The 18350-nt window shown below is 20.6% G+C and overlaps 2 protein-coding genes across 2 annotated transcripts; both read left to right on the forward strand.

The window, feature by feature from the left end:
- Window positions 1-14354: 14354 nt before the first annotated feature.
- F5B22DRAFT_640167 (peptidase S8/S53 domain-containing protein) lies at window positions 14355-16198 on the forward strand (the record flags this gene model as incomplete). The annotated part of the gene is made up of 4 exons (XM_047977819.1): window positions 14355-14373; window position 15213; window positions 15341-15630; window positions 15711-16198. The coding sequence occupies 4 exons, from the start codon at window positions 14355-14357 to the stop codon at window positions 16196-16198; spliced, it is 798 nt and encodes a 265-aa protein (XP_047825268.1).
- A 471-nt stretch (window positions 16199-16669) lies between these two features.
- F5B22DRAFT_629195 (nitrilase) lies at window positions 16670-18346 on the forward strand. Its single transcript, XM_047976464.1, has 3 exons — window positions 16670-17138; window positions 17213-17390; window positions 17461-18346. The coding sequence occupies exons 1-3, from the start codon at window positions 16969-16971 to the stop codon at window positions 18073-18075; spliced, it is 963 nt and encodes a 320-aa protein (XP_047825269.1). The 5' UTR covers window positions 16670-16968; the 3' UTR covers window positions 18076-18346.
- Window positions 18347-18350: the final 4 nt, after the last annotated feature.

An 18350-nucleotide genomic window follows, 5' to 3' on the forward strand; every position in this document is an offset into this window, starting at 1 on the left:
AAATATACCGGCATATATTAGCTTTAATTTAGGTTTAAATAAAGCTTATAGGGTATTGCGTAATAATATTTAATAAATATAATTAATATAATGCTAGGATTATATAGTTATTTATAAATTGCTACTATATTTTAAATAAAAGGTATAAGGATATATTTTTTTAAATAAATATTAAATGTAAAAATATAAAATAAGTAATATTATTATAATTAAACCTAAATATTTTAAGGAATATATTATATATTTTATATAGTATAATGGAATTAAAGGAGTAATTAAAGTTATTTATAATTGTAGATTTAATGGAGGGTAAATATAAAAGGAAAAAAACATTATTAAGAAAGGTAACTAATAACCGGAATTTAAATATAAAGCTATTAATATTATATATTTTTATAAAGCTTAATTATTTTATAATATAGTTATATTCCTATTATATAATTAATAAGGAGAGTTTTAATTTATTAATATTATTAAATTAATATTAAAAGGAATAGTTTAATATATAGCTATTAATATAGTTTAATAAAATATTCCTAATATTAATATTAATTAATAAGTTAAAATATTTAGTAATATACCCTTTGGAAATAAAATCGATAATTTATTTTAACGTTTAGCCTTTTAAATATTTATCCTTATTTATAAATAAAAAAATAGTTAATAAGGGATATTAAGTATAAATATAACTTTAAAAAAATACATATTAATTTAAATTAGATATTTATTTTTTAAAAGAGTTAAAGTTTATTATAATAATATTTTTAGTTAAATATAACGGATATTTAGCTTTTAATATATTATTATTCTATATAGGGTATTAAAGGGAAATGTTAACTTAATTAAGAATATTACTATTTATATTTTATATTATATACCCTATCGTATAAAGTAGAAATATTAAGGTTATTATTTATTCTAAAGACTTTATTATTTATATTTATATTAATATTTATATCTTTAATATTTAAAGTAATAATAGGATTATATATAATAAATAATATTATTTTAGTATTAGTAGCTATAGTTGTTTTATTTTCCGCTATAATATTATTTTACTTTACGTTACTTTTTTTACTATTATTAATTATTAATAATATAGATCCTTTATAAATAAAAGAAATATTATCCTTAAATTTAAGCAGTTTAAATAGTTAGTAAAGGTTAGGGTTTATAAATCTTTAGGTAGGTTAATTTAAAGGGGTAGTAATTTAACTTATTTAACTAATCCTTAATAAAAATAATTAAATAGCAATATTTAATAGTTAATCTTTTATTAATGCTTATTTCCTTTATTATATATTATAGTAATAGTAAAAAAGATTATTAAAAAGGGGTAGTAAATAATATATAGGTTTAATAACTTTTACTATTAAGTTTAATTAGGTAATATTAATAAAGCTTTTTATAGGAGGGGTAAAATTATTAAATATCTATTAGGAATTAAAAGGTATTAATAAATAAAATTAGCTATTAAATTACGAAGATTTTACTTTTAATATAATTATTTATTATAAGTATACTTTTTTCTACTTTTAATAGTTTCATTTAGCATTAATTAAAAGTATTATTAATAAGGATTATATTAATAGGATTATATAAAAGAGTATTAATATAATAAAAATATTCTTTATATTAAATTAAGTAGGTAATAAAGTAAATAAGGAATAGCTTAATAATAATAATTTATATAAAACGCTTTTATAAATACTATATTTTTAAAATAGGAAAAATATAATTTATATATCCCCTTTTAAATTTATTATTTAGGATTTATATTTTAAAGTAATTATATTAATAAAAAGGTAGTATTATTTTATTTAATAATATATTATCTATATATAATTTAAATATTAAAAGGGTTATATTATTATATTTTATTTTATTATAAATTATTTATATAGGATTTAAATTTTAAAACAGTTATACTATTTTAAAATTAATTATTTAATTATAAGGATAAATAATATATTATAATTAGTTTATTTTATTTAGGTTAAATTATTTAAAGGTTAAAGTTTTAGCTATATTTAAAATTACTCTTTATTATAATACCTTTTATAATTAGGTATAGGTTAAATAATATAACTTATTAAAATAATAATAAAGATTACCTATAAAGGTAATTAAAAAAATAGTATATATATAGTATTTAATTATACTATTATCCTTAATTTTTATTTATAATATTAAAGGACCCTATAGTAAAGTTAAAGGTAGAGCTATATTAAGTAATAATTATAATAAATAAACTTATATACTTAAATATTAATATAATACTTCGATTATTTAGCTTATATAAATATTAAGGCCTAAACGATAAATAGTTAATTAATAGCCTACTTTTAACCCGTTAATTGCTTATTTAAGGGTAGGGATAATATTAATCCTAATTAATTAATAATACTTTTAATATATTAATTAATAATAAAGAACCATTATAGCTATTAAACGAAGGGGTAAAAAAGAAAATAAAGTTAAATAGAATAATTGTAATAGTTAAATTAATTAACTGGCTAAATTATAAGGCGTGCATCTTAAGGGTATATACGTTATAAGGATAGCGACACGAAATAGCAGGAATAGCGATACGAAAGAAATGGGTAATAGTAAGGATAGCGATACGAAATCCAATGCCTTGATTAGCCCTATATGCTTTAAGTAGCCAGAATTTAACCTTTTTTTCTCCAAGTCCAACGCGGGCCACGCTATTAACCCTAACCCGGAGCCTATGTAAATTAAGGACCGGCAACTTATAAAAAGGGACCGGTAATTTATAAAAAGGGGCTAGAAATTAAAGAGGTAGCATATTAAAGATATAAAGAGGAACTAATAATTAAAAAGGCAATATATTAAAGATATAAAAAAGTATAATTAATTAACCTTATTAAATAAATATATTATTACTTATTATAACCTTATTTTTTTTAACTTTAAAGTAAAAGAGAATAAAACATTAACCTTATAAGGTTTTATTATTAACCTTTAAAATATATATTACCTAATAAGCTTTAAGCTATAGTTTAACTTTTTTAAGGAATAAAGTACCACTTTTAAGAACCTTTATATAACTTATCTTTCCTAACATTATACCTTTAAAAATTAAGCCTTTTTAGCTAACTTAAAAAAAAGGCTATTACTTTATTCCATTAAAAATAAAAAGACATTTAAATATTTTATATATATTAATATTAAAAACCCTATTATAACTATTATAAATAAGTTAAAAAAGGTAATTAAGTTTAAAATTACCTTTAATATAAGTAATAATATTATTTTTAAAAACTACTTTAATATTATTATTAATAATATTAAAAATGTTATTATTTAAAAGGTTATATTATTATTATTTTAAATGCTTAACTATAAGCTTAACCTTAATTAATTATAGCTAAATTAAATATATATTTACTATTTTAATAATAATAGTAATAATAATAATAATAATAGGCCTTTAATATATATTATAATTTATATTTTAAAATATAAAGCATTATATAAATTAACTATACTTTATCTTCATTTAAATTTATAATTAATAAACATTTATAATAAAATGGTTAATTAAAAGACTATCTTTACCTTAATTAATCCTAAAGGGTAATTTTAATATTATATTAAAAGATTAATAATAACTACCCTTATATAAATATATTACTATATAATCCTAAATAGATTTAAGTTTAACTTATTAATTATTAATAAAGCTATTATATTTTTTAAAATTAATTAGGATAAATTAAATATATTATATTACTATTTAACTAAATTTAAATTTAAAGCCTTTACCTATTTATATAACCTTTAATCCTATATTACTATAAGCTAATACCTTATATTTAGTTTAATAGCATTAAGGTTATCCGGTTAATAATAAAAATACAGATAGGATGAATATAAGCGGGTTAAAATAACCTTTAAAATATAAATTAAAGATTTTAAAACTATACTATATTTTATTTTAATAAATGAAAGATAAGTATTAAAAACTGCTTTAACTTATATACCTATAACTTATTTAATAATTAATTAATTATTTATTATAATTCCTAAAAAAACGCATTAATAAAAAGTAGGAAATAAGCTTATTTAAATTATACTTAAGCAGGACCTATTATTATTATCCAATAACATTAATAGCTCCGTATATTTTTAACCTAAGATGCCCAGCCTAGCTAAACGTTAAAGATGTTATCCTTTAAACCGGGTAATATAATATAGCTAATATATTTTAATTTAATAACTATATAAAGATTATATATAACGTTAATAGTATTATATATAAAAGTACCTTTTAAGGCTAATAAATAAGGGCTTTTTTAATTTATAATGCTTTAATATTATATATTACTATTAAAGAAGCAGTAAAATAATTAATTATACCTGCTTTATTTATTTTATATTATATATTAAATAATTTTAATTGCTTTTATAACAGTTAAAAAAGTTATTAAATAATAGGGTTATTAAGTTAAGAATGGAAGAATTTTATAAGGTATTATTCTAAATAATTATATTAGCTTATAGGTATATATTTATATATAAAGGTATAGTATAAATATTTATTATAAATCTTAAGCATAAGGCTATTATATATAAGCGTTTTAAGCTCCTATAAAGAACTATTATACTTATTTTCCTTAAAGCTATTAACTTTTAAACCATTAATAAAATATATTATTATAATTATTATATTAATATTATATATATAATATTTTTATTATAGGAAGAATAAACCTTATATTAAATTTAAATTAAAAAAAGAGAATAATAATAGTTTAAGATTAATTTATTTTATACTTTATATATGATTTATTAAAAAGAAGTAATGTATAAAGATATTTATAGGTTAAATATATTATGGAACTTTAAAATTAGGAACGTTATACTTATTGATTTTAAATAAGCTTTATTACTGGATTGCCCTTAACGCCTATTAGGTTAATTAATCCTAAATAAAAAGGTATAAAGCTAGGAGATAATAGATAAAAAAAGCGGAATAGGTTATTTTAATAAAACTAAGCTAAACTAATACTTTATTAATAATATAATAATAGTAAGGATGGTTTTTTATAAATAAATGGTTATACTTTATTATATACTTTAATAATTCTTTAATAACTTTATAATATAATAATTTAATAAATAATACTTTATATAAAGAATTATATAATAAAAGTTTTTAAAAGCTATTAATTTAAGTTATAATAATTTACCTAATAACCTATTTAAAACCTTATTATCCTTACCTAATGCTATATTATATATTATACTATTTTATAGGGCTTTACTTACTTTATTAAATATAAAAATTAAAATAAGGATTTAGGAAGGTAAGAAAAAAGAATAAAATAAAGAAAGAAAGAAAGAAAGAATATATATATATATATATTAAATATATAAGAACTATAAAGTAGTTAGCTTAATAATAAATTAATAAAACCTACTTATCTTTTATTTAATTAAGCTATTAAATTAAATGGGTTACCTTTTATAACCTTTTTATAAATATTTAATAATAATTTAATAACCCTTTATATAATTAATTTAAACTATTTAGGATTTAATTTATTAAATGTTTTTATATTGTTTTAATAAGTTTATATATTATAATTAAGCTTATTATAAGCTTTATAATGCTAGACGTGGACCTCTTTCCTTTTTATATAATAATTGTATTAATGGTTTTTATAGTTTTCCTATTTAACTATATTCCAAAAAGCTTATAAATTTTTTACCTTTTATATAATAAGAGATCTGCTATTTTATAATTAAGTTTTCTTTATGCAGCAATATTTATTAAATTAATAATTTATTTTATAAAGGTTTATAACTTCCTCTTTTAATAGTATAAAGTAATATATAATATTAATTATATTATATATAATCTAGCTTAACCTTTTAAAAATAAATATAGAAAAGCTATTTTAATGTTATATATTCCTTTATTTAATATATTATAATAGGGAATTTACTTTAATTAGGTTATTTAACGTTATAAGGTATAAATAATTAAATAATTAAAGAGGGATTAAAGATTTAAGGTATAGAATATTTAAACGGTAATTTAATTAATTAATAATATATTTTAAGTTATATAATAATAGTTCTATTCCTTTAAACCCTTTTTATACGTTGTTAAGAATTATTGCTTTATTAAACGTATTAAAAAATAAAGATAGAAAATCCTTTTTTTTAATATATATAAAATGTACCTATATTAAATAATTAACTTATTTATTATATAACTATTTTAAAGGATTAAAATAACGAATATCTAATAATTAAAGTTAATAGGAAAAATAAAAAAGTATATAAAGGGTAATAATATTATTTTCCTTATAATATAATTTAAACTTTATAAAATAGTAGCTTTTATAGCTATTAAAAATTAATAAATAATATATCCCTTTTATATAAGCCTTTATATATTAATTAAAATGTTATATTTAATTTAACCCTTTTTTATTTATTATTTAATTATTCTTTATAGTTTTAACTTTTTAATTATTTAATAATTAAGTATTTTTATATTAAGGTAATAAGTTGTTTCGCTTTATTAAAATAATATAAAATAGTAAAATATAACTATATAATGAAATAGTTTAAATAATTATAAACTATTTTAAATTCCTTAATTAAATAACTTTTACCTTTTATATATAATTAAATGTTAGAATAATAAGGTTAAATATAATTCTACTTATTATAAAACTAATTTTATTAAAGTTATAAATATCCTCCTTTTAAATCCTATTATTATTTATTATCTTTTATATAAATATAAACCATATATTATATTCAATAGGATTTTTATTTAATATTTATTAATAATTAATCTAATAATTAAAATAGGTTTTAAGGTTTAATGTTCTTTATATAAAGTTTAATATTTAATTCTTTTTTATAGTATATTACCTATATAGTTTTAATAATTAATTTACTATTTCTTTAATACCATTATATTGAGGTAAAAATAATTAATCTATTAAATCTACTATATATTATATAATTAATTTTACTTAAGTTTAATTAATCGGAACTTTAAAGGTAGCGTTTTAACTTTTATTATAAAACTAAGTATTCTTTTTATAAAGGTTATATAAGGAATATTATAAATCTTTATAATATATTAAATAGATAAATATAGGTTATTTTTATAAATATAAAATATAAACTATATATTAACTTCTTTATAAAGTAATATGATTATTATAGAAGGAAATATAAAGCATTTTTTTAAATTTGTATAAAAGGTAATAAAAAGTAGCCCTATTAAATATATAGCTTAATTAAATAAAAGATGCATTAATTAATTATTATTTATATAATAAAGAATTTATAACTTTTTAACCTTTATACTTTAAATTTAAATTTCTTTATTTATATTAATAAAAAATATATTATTTAAACCTAGGCTATAAACTATTATTTACTTTTATTAATAAGACCTTTACGTTTTTATTTATAAGTTTATAAAAATATATTATATTTTTAATAAAATGCTTTATTATAAAATTATTAATATTATATTTAAATATAATATTAAAGTAAAAAATATTAAACTTATTAAAATTAAGGAATAAGTTATTATTTATTTTATTATTAATTTAAATTTATAAATGTTTTTACCTTAAGTATATTATATTAAAAATATAACTAATTAATTATTAGTAAAATGGGGTAGTTAACCTATTAAAAGGTATTAAATAATATACTTTATAAATTAAACATTAACCCTTTAAATATATTTAAACTGTTAAATTAACTATAGCTAAATCCTTTACGAAGATCTTAATAAATATAATATATATTATTAATATATAAGGAGGGCTTTAAAATTCTTTAATTATTTATTAATATAACCCCTATTATTTAATTCCATTTACCTATACTTATTTAAAAGACCTTTTAAAAGCTATATTAATTATTATTTTAATATTATATTTTAAGCTTCCTATACCTATTAATAATATATTTTTTAACTTTACTTACTTAAATAATTATAATATTCTTTAATATAGTTCTTTATTTAATTTTATATAATTTTTATTAGGTTTAAATTTAATAAAAAAGGGAGCTATTTAATACATTCTATCTTATAGCTATTTAAATCTTAAATTATAACTTTTGCTTTATAGTTAAAAGCATTATCCTATATAAAGAATAGTTATATACCTTAACGAAAGTTTTATTAAATTTAATTATTTATTATTAAAATAATATACCTTTAATAAATAATATTAATAATCTTTCCTTAATTTTTTTCCTAAAATACCTTTAGGCCTTTATTATAGCTAGAAAAATAACCCTAAAACATTTAACCTCTTTTTCATTATTGTTTTTTAATGCAGCAATTTATATCCCATTCTTTATATGGTAAATAAATATAATATTAAAAGTTATAATAGCTATATATTACCTAAGTTTTATTAAACTAAAGGATTTAATTCCATTAAGCTATAGTCCAATTTTTATAAGCTTTAGTAAAGGCTTTACGCTTATTTTAATTAACTTCACTTAATAGAAGCTTTTAGTAGGTATAATAGCATTTATAGCTAAAGCAGCAAAAGGCGTTATAAATAGTTTATAATTTAAATAAGCTATTAAATAATATAAGGGAAACCTTAAATTAAGTTATTAAACGGTTCTGTTATAAAGTTATAATAAAGTTAATTAATTAATCTTCTTTAATTAAACTTAAAGCTAAAGGGGTCCTTTTTAATAGCGATGGCCTTTAAGGCTAAATAAAGCTCTATTAACCTATCCTTTTAAATAAAGTATTTTTTAAACTATTTAAGCAACGGAAAAACTTCCATTTAAATAAAGGGTATAAATATAAACTTTATTATTATATATTAAATAATAATAACCTTTAACTATTAATAGTTTAAATAATTTTAATTACTTTAATAATATATTTATAATATAGCTTATAAATAAAAATTATTAAGCTAAATATACTTAAAATAATTAGGAGGATAATAAAGGGTATATATAAAGCTATTATAAAGTAAACTAATTAATTGATTAATTTATTAATTAATTAATTAATTAATTGACTAGCTGGTTAATTAATTAGTTAATTAACTAGTTAATTAATTAATTAATTAATTAACTTTATATAGGATAACCCTTAAAAAAATAACCTATATAGGGTATTTAACTAATCTTACTACGTAGGCTGATTTTTTAAATATAAAGTTTAAAGGTTACTTTATTATTTAGCTTTAAATATATTATATTAAATATAATATAGCTAAAATACGTTTATTTAATAAAGTATACTTTATTTAATATAAAGGAATAAAGAAATGAATATAAGGGTAGTTAATTAATATATAACTTTTAATAAAGTTACCTACTTTATTAAATTATTTATATATTTATTTTTATATATTATTATATTTATTTTATTAAATATAGGTAGGGCTTATATATAATAACCCTTAATAATTAATTTATTATTATTATTTATATTAGCTTATTTTTTATTACTATTAGTAATATAGTTTAATGTTTTATTAAATTCCTTTAAGTTATTATTTTTTATATCTTTTATAAATATGTTTTAACTTTTCCGGTTTTACTATATTATATCCATTAATAGAATTAGTTATATTTTAAAACCTTTTTGCTATATTATATATATTTTAAATAGTTTATTCCCTTTTTATATAAATGTTTAAATAGGTTAAATATTTAATATTAAAGGGTTTATATAGGTCCTATAAAAGTTTAGAATTATAAATATATTAATAGGTAATAAAGATATATTAACGCTATTTAAAAAGATGTGGAATTGTTAGTTATAAGGTGTGGGTAGTTTTAAAACTGGGTTTTTATTTAGGATTTAAGGCTGTTAAAATGCTATAGAAAATTGATTATTTCCATTTAAACATACGAAGAATTGTATAAAAGGTACGAAACTAGGATAGAATATATAGTATAGGTATATTCCTATCCCTAATGTTCCCCTATATATATATATATATTAATATACCTCCTTAGCCTTTACCTTTAGCTATAGCTTATTTACCGGTATTCCATTTTTAACTTTTTATAATAGGGCCTTTTATAATAAATTAAATATTTTAATATATAGTAGCTATTTAATAAGGATTTTTTTATAAAATATATCAGGGTAGCAATATATTAAGGTAAAGAATTTAAACTCTAATGGGATATTATACTTTAAGCTTTATATATAAAAAAGCTTTAATCATTTAAAACTAAGGGTGATAAATATATATAAACCTATATAAGCTTTATTATAATTTAATTAATTATTTATTAATATATAATTAATAGCCCCATTATTAAAAAGGCTTTTTTATATAAAGTATATATAGTTATACTTTTATATAAATATCTTTATAATTTAACTTTTTATATTATTTATATTATTTAATATAATATAAATATAAATAAATTAATTATAGGAATTATCTTTATTAAAGTTCTTATTTATAAAATTCTTTTTTAACTTTTACTATTAGGTTAATATAAATATTAAAATAACCCCTTTTTTAAATAGCTTTATATAGCCTTTAATTAACGATATTACCTTCCGCTTACTTATATATATAAATATTTTAAGGTAAATAATATATAGGGTAAGGGGTATAAAAATATTTATATATTTATTTATATAGTTAAAGGGCCCTTTATATAATGCTTTTTTATATATTAAGATATTAAAGCTTAATTCCTTTATAAATACCTTATATACTTTAAAGAATTTAAAGTTATAGATATATATTATTTATTAAAGTATTAATTTAAATGTTTTATTTTAAAAAGTTTAAGCTTATATATAAAGGTTAAATAAATTAATATATTCTTTAATAGCTTAAAGGTTATTATTTAGGATTATTTTTATTAATATATTTCTTTTTATAATACCTTTTATATAGCTATAAATTAATATTTTAATATAATGCTATAATTAAAGGTATAATATTAATACTTTTTTTAATATATTATTTATAAGTTTAAATATATATTATTTAAGTATTTTATTTAAAAATTATAATATATTATATTTTTATATAATACTTTTTAAGCTTAAATTATATTACTTTTTAATTTTATTAAACGTTTATTTATAGCTGTTTTATATTATATTTTATACCTAAGGTATATATAATAGGATATATAAGGTATAATTAATATAAAAGAATATAATAAAGAATTAATTAATATATATATTCCTTATCTGCTTTTTTATATTAAATTATTTTAATAAGCTTTTTAAATTAAATAATATAAATATTATTAAACATTATATTAATTTAATAAATTATATTATAAAGATTAAAATAAAGTTATTTATATCCTATATTAATATAATAAAAAATAGGTTATATATAAAGGGGTTTATTAATATAAATGTATAAATAGTCTTTTAAAAGATAATATTATAAAAGTTAATAGCTATAATAAAATAGAATTATAAAACCTATACTTTATAATAAATGTTATAATAAATTAATATAATGGAATTTAATATATTAATTAATATATTATATAGCTTACTTTTTTCCATTTAAAAGGTTTATAGGATAAAAGGTATTATAGGTAATAATTTCCTATAAGTTAAGTTATTACTTTTACCTAAATAATAAGTTTAAATTAAGTTTAGTTTAAAAGTTAATAGTTTAAATTATAATATATTAAACAATTTTATATCTTTATTAAAAGTTTATATATATTACTTATATAAATTATAAGCTTTTATTTAATATAAAGCTGGTTTTCCTACCTTTAAGCTAATAGATTTTTTAATAAGTTCTATTAATTTAATATTTTATAATAAGTATTATATATAGTAATAAGTTATAAACCCTTTAAATATAGGGAAGGTGCTGTAAATACTTTTTAATAGGTAATTAAATTTAAAGAATAGTAAAAATAATAGGTTTTTAATATTTAATAATAGTTATAGTTTAATTATATAAGATATATTATAAAAAGTAAAATCTATTTATATATTTTCTATATATAGGTAGTTTACCTTTATAGGGGCAAAATATTTAATATAGAATTTATATAATGCCCCCTTCGTTAATAAATTTAACGTAATATCTTTTAATTTATATTTTTATAAGATTAAAATAGGGTTTTTAAAGTATTTAAAATTATATTTATTATATAACAATTTAAAATCTTCCTAAAATAATAAAGTATATTTATATAATATATTATATTATAAATAGGTAAAGTATAAGGTATTATTAATATTTTAATAAATATATTAAAATATCTTAACTTTAACTTAAGCTTAAATAAAGCTTATAAAGTATTATATAATAACATTTAATAAATATAATTAATATAATACTAGGATTATATAGTTATTTATAAATTATTATTATATTTTAAATAAAAGGTATAGGGATATATTCTTTTAAATAAATATTAAATATAGGAATATAAAGTAGGTAATATTATTATAGCTAAACCTAAATGTTTTAAGGAATATATTATATATTTTATATAATATAATAGAATTAAAGGAATAATAAAGGTTATTTATAATTATAAATTTAATAAAGGGTAAATATAAAAGGGAAAAAACATTATTAGGAAAGGTAGTTAATAATTAAAGTTTAAATATAAAGCTATTAATATTATATATTTTTATAAAGCTTAATTGTTTTATAATATAATTATACTTTTATTATATAATTAATAAGGAAAGTTTTAATTTATTAATATTATTAAATTAATATTAAAAGGGGTAGCTTAATATATAGTTATTAATATAGTTTAATAAAATATTCTTAATATTAATATTAATTAATAAATTAAAATATTTAATAATATACCCTTTAAAAATAAAATTAATAATTTGCTTTAATGTTTAACCTTTTAAATATTTATCTTTATTTATAAATAAAAAGATAATTAATAAAAGATATTAAATATAAATATAGCTTTAAAAAAATAAATATTAATTTAAATTAAATATTTATTTTTTAAAGGAGTTAAAGCTTATTATAATAATAGTTTTAATTAAATATAATAAATATTTAGCTTTTAATATATTATTATTTTATATAGGGCATTATAAAAAATGCTAACTTAATTAACGATATTGCTATTTATATTTTATATTATATACCTTATTATAGGAAGTATAAATATTAAGGTTATTATTTATTTTAAAAACTTTATTATTTATATTTATATTAATGTTTATATTTTTAATATTTAAGGTAATAATATAATTATATATAATAAATAATACTATTTTAATATTAATAGCTATAATTGTTTTATTTTCTATTATAATATTATTTTGCTTTATATTACTTTTTTTACTATTATTAATTATTAATAATATAAATCCTTTATAAATAGGAGGAATATTATTTTTAAATTTAAATAGTTTAAAAAGTTAATAAAGGCTAGGGCTTATAGATCTTTAAATAGGTTAATTTAAAAGGGCAGCAGTTTAGCTTATTTAATTAATCCTTAATAAAAATAATTAAATAATAATATTTAACAATTAATCTTTTATTAATGTTTATTTCCTTTATTATATATTATAGCAATAATAAAGAAAATTATTAAAAAGGGGTAATAAATAATATATAGGTTTAATAACCTTTATTATTAAGCTTAATTAGGTAATATTAATAAAGCTTTTTATAAAAGGGGTAGGGTTATTAAATATCTATTAAAAGTTAAGGGGTATTAATAAACGGAATTAACTATTAAATTATAAGGATTCCGCTTTTAATGCAGTTTTTTATTTTAAATATACTTTTTTCCACTTTTAATAACTTTATTTAATATTAATTAAAGGTATTATTAATAAAGATTATATTAATAGGATTTTATAAAAGGGTATTAATATAATAAAAATATTCCTTATATTAAATTAAATAAATAATAAAATAAATAAAAAATAGTTTAATAATATTAATTTATATAAATGCTTTTATAAATATTATATTTTTAAAATAGGAAGAATATAATTTATATATTTCCTTTTAAGTTTATTATTTAAAATTTATATTTTAAAGTAATTATATTAATAAAAAGGTAGTATTATTTTATTTAATAATAAATTATCTATATATAATTTAAAGGTTAAAAGGGTTATATTATTGCATTTTATTTTATTATAAGTTATTTATATAGGATTTAAATATTAAAGTATTTAGCTATACTGTTTTAAAATTAATTATTTAATTATAGGGATAAATAGTATATTATAATTAATTTATTCTATTTAGGTTAAATTATTTAAAGGTTAAAGTCTTTATTATATTTAAAATTACCCTTTATTATAATGCCTTTTATAATTAGGTATAGGTTAAATAATATAACCTATTAAAGCAATAATGGAAATTACTTATAAAAGTAATTGGAAAAATAGTATATATATAATGTTTAATTATATTATTATCCTTTATTTTTATTTATAATATTAAAGGACCTTATAATAAAGTTAAAGTTAAAGCTATATTAAATAATAATTATAATAAATAAATTTATATACTTAAAAGATTTAAAGCTTAAAGATATTAATATAATATTTTAATTATTTAACTTATATAAGTATTAAGGCTTAAACGATAAATAGTTAATCGATAGCCTACTTTTAACCTATTAATTATTTATTTAAGGGTAAAGATAGCGTTAATCCTAATTAATTAATAATGCTTCTAATATATTAATTAATAATAAAGAACTATTATAGCTATTAAATAAAGGGGTAAAAAAGAAAATAAAGTTAAATAAAATAATTGTAATAGTTAAATTAATTAATTAGTTAAATTATAAAGCATATATTTTAAAGGTATATATATTATAGGGATAATAATATAAAATAATAAGGATAGTAATATAAAAGAAGTAAATAATAGTAAAGATAGCAATATAAAATCCAACGCTTTAATTAGCTCTATATGCTTTAAGTAGCTAAAATCTAACGTTTTTTTCTCCAAGTCCAATACGGGCCATGCTATTAACCCTAACCCAAAGCCTACATAAATATTGCTATTTATATAGGATAAAAATTTAACCTTAATATATAGTTAAGTTTTCTTATAAAAATAAAGTAATAAAGTTATATTTAAATATATAAAACTTTTAATTATTAAAATAAGTAAATTAATTAATTAAAAGGTTAAAAGTATATATATTATTATTAAGTAAATTCTACTTTACTTTTAAGGCATATATTAGTAATTTTATAGGGTAGATCTTTAAAGTTAGAGCTATTATAGCTTACCCCCTATATCGCGTTATTTATTAATATATCCTTTATTTTAATATAAATCTTAAGCCGTACGCCAGGAATAGACTTGTACATATATAACGACAGCGCCGGTGAAGGTATATTCGTATACTGCATCGACACTGGCATTGCGACGGACCATCCCGATTTCGAGGGCCGCGCTGAGTTTGGTGCCAGCTTCGTCGACGGGGAGGGAGAAGGCGACGGTAACGGCCATGGCACTCACAGTGCTGGAACCATTGGCTCTAAAACCTGGGGTGTTGCAAAGAAGACCAGATTGATTGCGGTCAAGGTGCTTGGCGCTAGCGGATCTGGTTCTACAAGTAGTGTTATCGAGGGAATGCAATGGGCTCTTCACGATGCTACTGATAAAAGACGTAAGCCACACCCCCTTAAGCAATTATAACAGTCTCTCTACATTTGAGAAAATAAGTGCTAATCGTAGACTGTAAAGTAGGTATTGGGAGGTCAGTTGCCAACTTGTCCCTCGGAAATTTTAACCTACTAGGCCTGCTGGGGGGAGCTTTAAACGACGCAGCCGCTGCCATGGTCGCCGGCGGCATGTTCCTCGCTGTAGCCGCTGGTAATGATGGCTTGCCTGCATCCCTTTCATCCCCCGCCTCTGAGCCGACCGTGTGCACCGTCGGAGCCACCGATAATAAGGATGCGCGTGCTAATTTCTCAAACTGGGGCAATCTGGTCGATGTCTTTGCCCCGGGCGTCGACGTTACATCAACTTGGAACGACCTCGGCACCAACACCATCTCCGGTACTTCGATGGCCGCGCCTCATGTCGCTGGCCTTGGTGCATACCTTTTGGCTCTCGAGGGCGCCATGGATCCTATCGCCCTCTGCAAACGTATACAGAAGCTCGCCACACCGAAAGTTGTATCTTTAGCTCTATCACCTAATAACCTCCTCGCTTTCAATGGTGTCTCGCTATAATACTGAATCTGTTAAATGGTAAAGAGCTGACTACAAATTGAAATGTATAAATATAGAGATATTAATCGATGAGTAATTGTTGAACATACATTTCCTACTCTACTAAAGGAGGCTGGGCGCTTATAAATTTCAAGCCTGTAATAGAATAATGCCCTTCCTGCTAACGCCGCTCTATATAACCTTCTACACCATTGTAATGCCTAGGATATAATTTATCCCGGGTGTAGTTTTACTCACTTATACGTGCACTTATCATTCCGACCTATTCTTAAGCGTTGTTGGATCGCTCTAGGTAAAGCGCTTTGGGTTCTTTATAGACATAAAGTAATTCCATCTTTCATATACGCCAGTGTTGAGTCTAGAAGCTATAGCTGCTATTTCGCTCTTATGATTAGTGATCTTACCCTTTTGGTCAGTTATAATAATATGTACTAATTTAATACATCTATCACATAGAGCCAGGCAGGCCATAAACCCCGCCTCTTTAGCATACACCTTACTCTATGTGTAACATTTATGTGTGCTGTGATGACCGCATTCATTGGTTGGGTTTGTTCCGGGTAGCATCCGACCAATATCACACTGCATACGATCTTTCTATGGAAATGCCACAGTAAGAAGCATACCCCTCCTCTTCCGCTATTACATCACGTGGCGTTACCCATGTGTAGAAATTGGCTCCTTCTCCGCCGGTTTTTTAAAAGACAACGCTGATAGCAACTTGCTCTTCTTCCATCATTTATTTTCCTGGCTGTCAATTTCTGGATACTATGAGTGCAATCCCATCAAAGACTACCCGCGTGGCGGCTGTCCAAGCCGAGCCAGAATGGAACGACTTACAAAAGGGAGTCGATAAGACGATTCGTTTAATTCTAGAAGCTGGAAAAAATGGTGCTAATGTTATGGGCTTCCCTGAAGTGTGGATTCCTGGCTACCCATGGTATGGTACTAATATAAGATCCTTTCTAGTCCCTCAGATTCGATACAAGCGTATGCTGACGAACTCATTTCAAGGAGCATATGGGGTCAGTCGGTCCAAGATAACGTCGCTTTCATGGACGAGTATTTTCGAAACTCCATGGAAAAAGATTCGGAAGAGATGACTCGTATCCGTGCCGCCGTGAAGGAAGTTGGGCTCTTCTGTGTGTTAGGCTACAGCGAAAAGTTTCGAGGGTCTCTCTATATCGCCCAGGTCAGAGCAGAAATAACTACTTGCGATCTCGAATTGATAGCAAGAATCCAGACTAACAGGTAGTTGCTAGTCGTTCATTGATGAGAACGGCGACATTGTGCATCATCGCCGAAAAATTAAGCCGACACACGTAGAGCGGAGCATCTGGGCCGACAGCCAAGCTGAGTCTCTAAAGACCGTAGTTGAAAGCTCATTTGGTAATATTGGAGGCTTGAATTGCTGGGAACACACCCAGCCCTTGCTGCGCTACTACGAATACGTGCAGGATGTTGACATCCACATCGCCAGTTGGCCACCGACGTTTCCTAAGTGTGATGAGATGTCTTATTCAATGTCGAACACGATGAGCGACCGTCTGACTCAAGTTATGTCAATGGAAGGTGCCTGCTTCACCGCTATCTGCTCGCAAGTTGTCACAGCGGAGAATCTCGTGAAAATTAAAGCTGATAAATTGCGGTTTGTTAAAGCCCCCGGTGGTGGATTCTCTATGATCTACGGGCCTACAGGCGAACCCTTGGTCGATCGCCCCGACCCTGGACAAGAAATTATTCTGTACGCTGACGTGGACCTTCAACAGAAGGGGCGCGCCAAGCAATATTTGGATGTTGTCGGCCACTATTCTCGACCTGACTTGCTTGGCTTAAAAGTCAACTCTCAGCCAGCTAGCAATGTCGAGTTCGCTTAGAAAACTTGGCCGTCGTATATGTTAACAGTAACGATGTGGGAGGCTGTAAATTGGGGTTTCCCATTTTCTTTTGACTATGGAGCCTTGGGGCAGTGTTAAATCCGTATCTAGGTGGTCTTATAGCGCCCTAAATAAAGGGAGGAGGGACTTTGGTGAGAGGGGAAGATTAATTTTGATATTTTTATTAACGATGTAGGGATTTTTTATCACTGATTAGTAATAATATAACTAAGGCATTTCCATTTCACAATCACACACTACAATTTTAGACAGAG

Source organism: Xylaria bambusicola (genome assembly GCF_022495145.1).
Source record: "Xylaria bambusicola strain CBS 139988 unplaced genomic scaffold F5B22scaffold_81, whole genome shotgun sequence".
NCBI lineage: Eukaryota > Fungi > Ascomycota > Sordariomycetes > Xylariales > Xylariaceae > Xylaria > Xylaria bambusicola.